Source organism: Leiobunum rupestre, chromosome 11 (genome assembly GCF_980474605.1).
Source record: "Leiobunum rupestre chromosome 11, qqLeiRupe1.1.hap1, whole genome shotgun sequence".
NCBI classification, from domain to species: Eukaryota; Metazoa; Arthropoda; class Arachnida; order Opiliones; family Sclerosomatidae; genus Leiobunum; species Leiobunum rupestre.
In genome coordinates, this window is record NC_143394.1 from 18,526,322 (window position 1) to 18,536,128 (window position 9,807).

The window sequence follows — 9,807 nt, forward strand, 5'->3', positions numbered from 1 at the left end:
TTCCTCCAAACAAATACGAGTCATTTTGGAAAAAGGTGCAAAGAATTTAGAAATGTTTCAAAACAAACCAGACGACGCGAAAACAATGATATAAAATGTGAATAGTTGCAAAATTCCGTATGCAGCTGGCGCTAGTCGCGTTTGAACCCCTCCGTCTCGCGCGAGTTCACAGTCACTGACGAAACCGATTTCGCAGCTCTCCGCAACTCCTGTATACTTGTTTTATTCCTCCAAGTTTTAATAAAGCAAAATTTTGGTCTACAATTACTGTGCCTAATGGGCTAATAATTTCCATTCCCCACACGGGCCACACCTGTTTGAGTTAAGAGGTTTTTCCCTGGTAGGCCCAAGTTTTCCAAATTTTTCATTGGTCATGGTAAATTTCTATAGGCCTCACAGATAAATAGTAATTGGGAGTCCGACTAATATTCGGAGAGCTGACATAGTGGCGGTCAGTATACACTATACAGACTGGAAGGACGTCCATCCAGATACAGATGCCTCAAAGAGAAAAATAATTCTACTTTTTATTTAATTCTCGAAATTTTCCCTCTTTTTACACAGCTAACGATATAATTTGAGGGAGTCCCGTGGACTCTTTACCCCCTTCTAAATTCATTTTTTTTAGGAGTACCGTGATTTTTTTCAGGGGTTTTTGACACGTGGACTGCCGCTATTTACAAGTCTGCTCCTAATCCTAATATCCCTTCTCCATCGTTTTAGCGGAGATATTTGAACAGTCGGCCAATCACCACGCTAACGTTACTAAGCCAAGTGTTCCCTCTCCATCGATATAGTGCTAAGTCAATGATCTTGGATTCAGGGCCGCCTTATACATAAGGCAGATTAGGCAGTGTCTAGGGCCTACGATAATTTTAGGAGACATAAGGGCCTACGATTCCATATATTAGAGCCTACAAATGTCCGAAAAGAGATTTTTGCCTAAGGCTTACGGAAAGGCCCTGCTTGGGTTAAAGGGCCCCACCGGTGTTAGAAAAATTCACCCAGAAAATCAGATAGCAGACGACGTGTCATAGCTTTCCCTATGTCCGCGATTCGCGCGGGGAACTGACGAATTTCAAACGCCAGTGGGGCCGTTTAAGTCAACGAAGGCGCAAAATTGTATGGCAAGAAAATTAGGACAAAATTAAAAGAAAATATAGAGCTACCATCTTAGAAATATAAGCCTACCTTTTAAAATATACACCTATCTTTTTAGATACATGTATAGAGGACTACCTTTCAAAATATAGGAAAAAATTTCAGTCAGAAGGGCCCGCGATGACGTAATTTCCCCCTGGGCCCAAACTGTATCTGCACAGACCTGCCTTCTGTTACCATTTCACTAAAATATAACTTTCTTTAAGTCAGTCAGATTAGGAAAACACCCGCTTTACTTGGCATTGCCAGTTACGATAGCCTGCTCATTTGCGTTCATGCTTCCAATAGCAACTCCACCAAATTTGATAGTCTGTGAAGTTGGCAACATTGGGCCTAAAGACATGGTAGTCCATTCTAGATGTGAAAATCTCTAGCAAAGCAATTAACTTTCACTCTTACAGTTTTTACCAGGTCTGTTAATGAACACATTGTGCTGCGTCGTGATTTTATCATTAACATTATCACTCGGGGCCTCTTTCTTTAATTTGAACTCTCAACCAGATTGGCTACAAATAAGAATGCTCAACGGGACATTAAATGGATAAAACAATGTAATATGGTATTCTAATAATTTATTTACAGAATTTAACAGTTATTAAATTCGAAGTGTCCTTGTCAAATTAAAAGTCACTTTGTTCGACGTCTAGATATGGGATTCTCTTTACCACTTAATATGGATTTGACGTCTTCTAAATCTAGGGTTTCATACTGAAGTAAAGCTTCCGCTAAAAGTTTGTGTTCTTTGGCATGGAGTTTTAATATGCCTTTTGCTCTTTCATATGATTCCTATAAAAAAAAATTATTATTTTTTGTGATAGAACATGGTATTATGTTTTTTCTAAATGATAATAAATATACTGATAAATATCTCTTTATTTCGGAATCAATGGCTTCAGTGGTGTTTTCTGACAGTTCGTTTACAACTACTAATGAATTTTTATCATCATCAAAGGTTCTCATGCCAACCTAATTAAAAAATTAAGTTATTACAAGAATACCCCTCTAGTTTCATGATAGTTTTGTGAAATTGAAAATTATTTGAGTTTAATTTTGTGAAAATCTAATTTTTAAGTGATTTTGGTATAAATGGTAATTTTTCCCAATGGAGTTTGGTGACAATGGGCATATTTGGATGAATTATAGGAATTTTTAATGGGATGCAATTGATATTTCTGAACTCAACACTCCAGTACAATTTATTTAAATAGAGCTTAGACCTACTATAAATTTATTATTGAACAGTTTTAAATAACATACAGAAAATAATACCATTAGATCACATTTTAAACTAATTTAGAGCATTGGAATATTTTTATAATTAGTTGACTTTAAAGTTTTTTTTAGCAGTTGCATTAGAGATAAAACACAAGCTCAGAAACATCAATCAGGGTTGCCACAATAATTCCAGATCCAATTTTCCTGACCATTTTAAGAGATTTTCCCTGACTTTTTAAAACCAAAATTAGACAATTTTTAGCTTTATATTTTACTTTTATCGGAAATTTTAAAATTGAAATCAACCCACATTTCAGTACAAAAGTATTATTGCAACGTTAAAAATTTTTGCAAAAATTTAAAGGAAAATAATCATAGAATTTGTCAGATAACTAGAGTAAAATTACCTTCAAGATAAAATTTAATTCCCTGTCTTTTAACAAATTCTTTTTAGGAACATTATTAAATTCCCTGATGTGTGGCAACCCCGTCAATACCAAAATTAACTGAAATGGTGCTTGTTCTTAGTTAATGAAAACATGCGTACTAAATAAAAAACTATATACTGAAATTCTGTAAAAATTAGTTAAAAATACCTTTTCTGACATCCCCCATTCTTTGACCATGTGAGTTGCCATAGATGTTGCTTGCCTTAAATCACTTGATGCTCCTAAAGTAATGATAAATAAAAATTAGATTAACATTTAAAATGAAAACTAACTCAGCCATTGTACCGGAGGTTATTTTATCCGTCCCAAAAGTTAGCTCTTCAGCAGCACGTCCACCCATTAAAGTGTCCATTGTTGCCAACATTTGTGATTTTGTGATGTGATAATGTTCTTTTTCAGGTATATAGGCAGTCTGTAATTCATTGTATTGGTAAATTCAAGAAATAAACCTCAAATAAAAATTACAATATAAGTTACTGACATGACCTAATGAAGGTCCTCGTGGTATTATTGTAACTTTATGCAATGGATGCGCGTCTTTGGTGTAAAATGCTACCATTGCATGTCCAGCCTCGTGATACGCCGTTATTGTGTTCGCTTCTTCATCTGGAATTCGTGATTTTCTTTCCGGACCTTTTTAATAAATTAATTTAGTTAAGTAAATTTTTATAATTTTAAAGAAATTTACCCATAAGAATTTTATCCCTCGCATTTTCTAAATACGCCATAGATACTGCACTTGCGCCATCAATTGCAGCTCGTAAAGCTGCTTGGTTTACCATATTTTCAAGATCTGCTCCTGTAAAACCTGTTGTTCCTCTTCCAATAACATCTGGATTGACATCAGAAGCAGTTTTAATCTTTCCCAAATACAACCCTAAAATCTCTTTTCTTCCATTTAGATCAGGAACAGGTACTTGAACTTCCACGTCGAATCGTCCCGGTCGTAATAGAGCTCTTTAAATTAAAATTGATTTTAAAAAGCCCAACGTAAATTTAATTATTAAATTCTTACTTATCTAAATCATCTCTTCGATTAGTGGCTCCTAATACAATTACACCTTCATTTTGCCGAAAACTAAAACACAAACATAAGAAAATATTCCATATATTTATCTAAAAATCTTACCCATCCATTTCTGTTAGTAGCTGATTTATCGTCTGATTGGCATAAGGGTGTAAAACTGAATTTGTACGTTTTGCTCCCACAGAGTCAATTTCATCGATAAAAATTACGCATGGAGCTCTCATTTTCGCTGTACCTAAAATTAAGAAAGTATTTATATTGAAAACCATTACTACCAGTAGCTAAAATTACAAACACTAACTAAAAAGGTCCCGAACTCGTCTTGCTCCTTGACCAACTAAAATTTCATCAAATTCTGGCCCAGCAGCATGGAAAAATGGTACATTGGCTTCACCTATGTAAAATGAATAATATTGAATAGCACCATGAGCAACATAAGCATGAAATTTAACTCACCTGCTACAGCTCTTGCCAGTAAAGTTTTACCAGTACCAGGCGGGCCAACTAACAAAACACCTTTTGGTAATTTTCCACCCAGAACTGAAAATTTCTCAGGGTTTCTTAAAAATTCTACAATTTCTAGTAGTTCTTGCTTGGCTTCATCAACCTTAATTTCAGAAAAATATGGTCATCATAAGTCAGATAAAAGTTAATATACCGTGAAGTTAAATATAACAAAACTTTGGCATGAGGTACGTAAAAAAAGGTAACTAAAGCTTTGTCACGCCACATTATATAAACAATAACTTACTCCTTTAACATCCTCAAATGTCACGTCAATTTCTTCAGGATGAACTTCATTGGTTGTCCCAATTAATACTCTACGGAATGGGCCTCCTTAAAGTTATCAAAAGAGAATGTAAAAAATTTCTTTATTTAAGTTGCAAAAGCCCTAAATAAGCAGTGTATGAACCAAAAATGTAATTTTCAGTCTAATAACTATAAAAATAAACAAAACGAGTGTTGTGTACCAGAAAGCTCACCCATGAACGAGAAGAGAATGGCAAGTATAAGTATGATACCAAGTACGTCACGAAAAATATTAAAAATTCTAAGTTTAGAGTTGGGGCGACTTTTGGGATCAGAAGCTAAATATCCTTCAGCAAATGCCACCTGCAATATAAATATGAAATTTAAGTAATAAGCTTAATTTTACAATTTCATTACCATACTCTCAAACGTTGTTGTTCTTCCAAACTTAATGATTCATCTAACAACAAAGTTTTAAGCTTTTCATTGTGATCTGCTTCATTTAAAAGTTTCAGTTTATCCTAAAAACAAAAAGCATTTTAGTATTATTATTTGAGGTGATGAGTGGTTGGGTCGAGGAACAAAGCATTCTAAGTATGATAAGAAGGGCTACTACGGAAATGTATAATAACATTCAGGGGGTATGAAAGCTCCGAACAGATAAACTATAAAATCAGAGCTCTGCAGATAGAATTAGCAAACAAATGCATTGTCGTCTTAAAACAGAGCAGTGGGCACATTTACCGTTGGACATTTCAATGCTAGTAGAGGGTCTTTTTAAAAGCGGAATGGCAAGGTTCAATTCCTAGCATAAGACTGACAATTTATAGATAAAAATTTTAACTATAGAAAACTCTGAATTAAAATTTTAAAACATGTTATAATGAACAGAATTTAAATAATAATTACGTTTTTATCACAAAAATAATGGTTAAAGAACTTCTAAAGCGAAAATGAAAAATTTTCAGTTTCTTCAGAACAAGCATTCCAATCAACAAAAAAGAGTATAGATCATTGTGCAAGATTACAATGCTAAAACAATGAGTACTATTCCATCCACAGTTATACACTCCATGGAGGAAATCTCTTCCTAATTGATTTGACTAAGCATTCATGCTTTCCTCAAAAGTATTATAGACTTATCAATACTCTCACACTACCACTAATAAATAAAATATTTAATACCTTATCTTTTTTAGATTTAAGACCAAGAAATTTTTCCCCAACCGTGGGCATTTCAAGTGCTTGATTTATTCTCATGGATTTCGTCTTAAAGTACCGTTTTTGAATAAAAACTATTTGTCCTATATCGTTTGTTAATTTACTAAGGGATGATCTTGATAAATGGTTAATACATGGTGATGTAGGGTAAACATTATTCAAATGTTGTCTAGGAAACCCTAAAAAATTGAGAAAATTATTATAATTAGATAATTAAGTTTTATTAAAATTACAACATACCATATTTATTTTCAAAGAACGACTCGCTAGATATATAAGATTGCAACCAAGGAAGTTTCTTGTTTTGCACAGAAGGAAACCCAGGTGGTGTCAGACTGTCTAATAACAGTTGCAACGGTAACTCTTTAACATCGTTACATTTATTTAAAACCTTTATTTAGAAAAATATGTCTTTAAAAGTATTTAAAACTAAAAAGAGACAGAAAGCACAAAACAAACCTCTAATAAGTTAATAATAGTAGAATTTTTTTCATCTTTCAGCTCAATTTTATTAGGTTTCACTTTGGAACTAGACTGGGGGTATCTTGTAACCCCTGCTACTATTGAAGCTACATGACTACTAAAAGGCAGTAATACCTGGAAATGATCAAATATTTTGTGTTTCTTAATGGATTAGTTTCGTGATCATTGCACCATTTCAAGGGGCATTTTACACTCCAACGGTTCATGCAGCATTGCTAATATTAAATTTACTCATAGTAATTTTGTAAACCACGGCGGGGTCTCTTTAAAATCTTATACCAAAAAACACAGAAGGGTGTAAGAAAATACCAATATAACGCGACAGCTTGTTAGACAAATATTTGACGTTATTTAAGTGATAGAAAATTAAGATCCATTGGGTGTAAACTGCTACCGTAACAACAATTGTCTGTTTTTCAAAAAAACAACTACAAGCCTAGGCAAATTACATTTTGTTTAAATCTATAAAATTAAAAGTATAATACCTGTTGAGGTGTTACTGAAAAAACAGACCCAAAACTAAACATTTGAATTCAATTAAAAAATAAATATGTATATAATAATTATTTTTAACTACAATTACAACTAAATTTATCCAACTTTACAATGGCAGAGAACCTGAAATCGATACTGATTACTGACTGACGGGCTAGCAGTGTTGCCAATGTCCGAAAGTTGAAATTTACATTGCTGGATATTAAATTTCCCACGAATTCCCACACCCTATTTACCCATAGAAATCGGATAAATAACTAGAACAATTTTTATAATATTTCGGTGCCAATTAGAACTGTACATTTGCCGGGAATTGTTAACGGTAAGCTGTTTTTGGTTTTTTCTATTACAATTTTTATTACCGTGGGTATTTGGATTGACTTTTTCTTGATTCCTAAGTATTTGAATTAACTTGTTGCCTCGTTGGGTTATTATTATGTATTTTTTATTGGTTATATTTCTTGTTTTATTTTGTTTATTGAAAGTGTTGATAATGTGAGGGATAATTAATGTCTACGATTTTTTATTTTCATTGATTTTTACCGGCTTCGTTGGGTTGTCGTGGTGAGCCTATGCAATTTTTATTAGTGCTTTCGCTTAGAGTTTTTGGTTTCTATTTCTCTTTTTTGTTGCATTGTTAATTTAACAACGTGTTTGTTCTATCGATATTTGAAATTTGTTTAAGACAAAAACATTTTTACTATTTATTTTAATTAAAATTAAAAAATTTCTACCGGTCGGGATATGACCGGGATTATGTTTTTAAGCGGACCCTCTGAATATGGTGGTATGTCGTTGAGTGCCGTGTCCAGTAGATAATACTCACAAGGGCAAACTCTTCCGAGGAGAGAGGAATATTTTGGCAAGCTTGCCAACTTGTTTATATTTTGTAGCGCAATTTTTTAATAAAAGTTGAGCAAACTGCGATACTAAATCTTGTAAGAGTAATTACTCAAATAAAAATATATCTTTTCACAGGCTAGTGTTAGAAATTCTAAATAAAGCTACTTAACTAAAACTCTATTAGCCTAGCAGGCCTAAAGTTCTAAAGTTTATTGAAACTAGCAAAAGCCAATTCCCATCACGCTAGTATGAAAGAGATACAGAATAAAATGTGTAATAGTGAACACATACAAGAATATATACAGTATATACAATCAACTGAGCAATAATAAAAAATTACTACTGGAGTTCGAGATGTCGCTTCAATTCCCGCAGAAATTTCGAGCGAAGAGGAATGCACTTTAAATGGTCCGGTAGCAAGTTCCATTCTTATACAGAGGAAGGCAAAAAAGAGTTCTTACGAACTGCTGTCTTCACGAAAGGAAGAATAAAGGTATTCCCGCGACGTGCTCCCCGAGGGAGTTGCTTCCAGGGCGAGATTGACGCGGAGAGTTGGGATAGAGTCCCGCAAGACTTGTGAATCACAGAGTTGATCGCGACAAGACGTTTGACACGCCGACGCGACGATATAGTTGGCCAGTTAATGTTTTTAAGGACCCTAGTAAGACTAACATCCCATGCGTAGCCCACTAAGGACGAAAACCGAGCAGCCTTCCGTTGCACCATGTCAAGTTTATGGGAGCCCGCCGCTGTGTGCGGGGACAGTATTCCAAAATCGGTAAGACATAGGTTTTAACCGCGGAAGACTTGGTTGTAAAAGAGCAACCAGAGAGTTGACGACGGAGGAAGCCCAAAGCACGGTGAACTTGGGACACAATTCGGGAAATGTGGACATCCCAGGAAAGCGTGGCGGAGATAGTGACGGCAAGATATTTGAACTCGGGCACGTGATCGAGATCAACTCCATCAATATTGAATCCATAAAAGACCGGCGTAGTCCCCGAACGATGCAGGCTGAGGAGCTTACATTTTTTTTGCATTCAGCGAAAGTTTCCACTTGGGGCTCCAGCTGACTATTCGGGTTAGATCAGTTTGGAGAAGTGCATGGTCGTTGGGACATATAATAGTGCGAGACAGGACAACATCGTCGGCGTAAAGCGAAAGCCGGGAAACAACACCATTACCAACGTCATTGACGTAGACCGTGAATAGGAGGGGATCAAGAACAGAGCCCTGTGGCACACCAGAGGTGACAGGATACCAGTCAGACTCCGCTCCAGGAACTCGAAACTCACGGCCCTCCAAGTAGGAAGCAATCCACAATAAAAGGGATCCACGCACGCCATAACTGCGAAGCTTGGCAAGGAGAAGTTGGTGAGGAACAGTGTCAAAAGCTTTCCGAAAATCAAGGAAAATAACGTCCACCTGCGCGGCATTCTCCAGACCGATAGTCCAGGCATCAATGGTGGAGAGAAGTTGGGTTTCAGTGCTGTAACCACTGCGGAAACCATGCTGCGCAGGGGTGAGAACATTGTGTGACTCGAGGTGTGACGTAATTGAGGAAGCCACTAAGTGTTCAGTAACTTTCAGCAATTAAGCCAGTAGTGAGATTTGGTACTGGTGTCACGTTTGCGCGCTTCCAGTCAGCTGGAAGGGAAGAGGAAGACCGAGAACAGGCAATTAGTTCCGTCACTGGGGTCGCTAGCGTGGCAGCACAACGCTTGAGGATCGCCGGATGGATACCGTCAGGGCCTGGAGCTTTATGTGGATTGAGCTGTTTAAGTATTTTAAAGACGCCGTTGGTGTCGACCACAATGTCATCCATAGTCGGACAAATTGGTGGGAGGAGTGGGACATCGGAGAGCACGGGATCTGTATAGGCACGGTGAAAAGTAGAAGCCAGTAGTTCAGCCTTTTCAGACGAGTAGACTCTCAGGCCCAGCACAGATCGGGAACTTGGGTGTGTTTCGATTTACTACTAATCGCACGGTAAAAAGAACGCTTATTATCCTCAAAGTTAGAAGCCGCAGAGTCCAAATAACGCGTGCGACCGGATCGGAGGGCAAACTTGACAGCCGCTCTGTGACAGCGAAATTCAGCAGCATTAGCTGGGTTCGGATAAAGTTTGCCACGTCGGTATCGACGTTTAGTCTTGGTAATAAG

At 36.3% G+C, this 9,807-nt stretch overlaps 2 protein-coding genes across 7 annotated transcripts in view; one reads left to right on the top strand and one right to left on the bottom strand.

Annotated features, from left to right (window-relative positions):
* LOC149921905 (Na(+)/citrate cotransporter-like) overlaps positions 1 to 1,904 on the top strand; it is a 25,367-nt gene extending 23,463 nt beyond the window's left edge. For 4 of the 5 annotated variants that reach the window (XM_090162503.1, XM_090162505.1, XM_090162504.1 and 1 more), the window contains 3 exons: positions 1,368 to 1,505; positions 1,563 to 1,712; positions 1,809 to 1,904. In XM_090162503.1, coding sequence (XP_090018629.1) covers positions 1,368 to 1,505; positions 1,563 to 1,706 — 282 coding nt within the window. In that variant the 3' untranslated portion in view covers positions 1,707 to 1,712; positions 1,809 to 1,904. Of the gene's footprint in view, positions 1 to 1,367; positions 1,506 to 1,562; positions 1,713 to 1,808 lie in introns of those variants that run through there. The other variant, XR_016477146.1, reaches the window with a different exon arrangement.
* YME1L (ATP-dependent zinc metalloprotease YME1L) lies at positions 1,713 to 6,928 on the bottom strand. Of its 2 annotated transcripts, none has more exons than XM_090162502.1 (17): positions 6,792 to 6,928; positions 6,283 to 6,420; positions 6,064 to 6,214; positions 5,788 to 6,002; positions 5,025 to 5,123; positions 4,836 to 4,965; positions 4,604 to 4,689; positions 4,309 to 4,459; positions 4,154 to 4,246; positions 3,955 to 4,087; positions 3,841 to 3,903; positions 3,514 to 3,782; positions 3,307 to 3,458; positions 3,111 to 3,237; positions 2,973 to 3,046; positions 2,020 to 2,127; positions 1,713 to 1,947 (listed from the first exon to the last, which is right to left on the bottom strand). In XM_090162502.1, the coding sequence occupies exons 1-17, from the start codon at positions 6,831 to 6,833 to the stop codon at positions 1,789 to 1,791; spliced, it is 2,190 nt and encodes a 729-aa protein (XP_090018628.1). In that variant the 5' UTR covers positions 6,834 to 6,928; the 3' UTR covers positions 1,713 to 1,788. The 2 variants fall into 2 exon arrangements, with proteins under 2 accessions (XP_090018628.1, XP_090018627.1); XM_090162501.1 differs by having other exon boundaries at positions 4,824 to 4,965.
* Between the last annotated feature and the right edge of the window lie 2,879 nt (positions 6,929 to 9,807).

Bases quoted from the DNA above. Each gene is read 5' to 3' on its own strand.
- YME1L (XM_090162501.1), bottom strand. From the start codon at position 6,833: ATGTTTAGTTTTGGGTCTGTTTTTTCAGTAACACCTCAACAG. The intron at 6,215-6,282 runs GTTTGTTTTGTG...TTCTAAATAAAG, and splicing joins CTATTATTAACTTATTAGAG to GTTTTAAATAAATGTAACGA. The intron at 2,128-2,972 runs GTATTTTTAACT...TTTTTTAATTAG, and splicing joins AATGGGGGATGTCAGAAAAG to GTTGGCATGAGAACCTTTGA.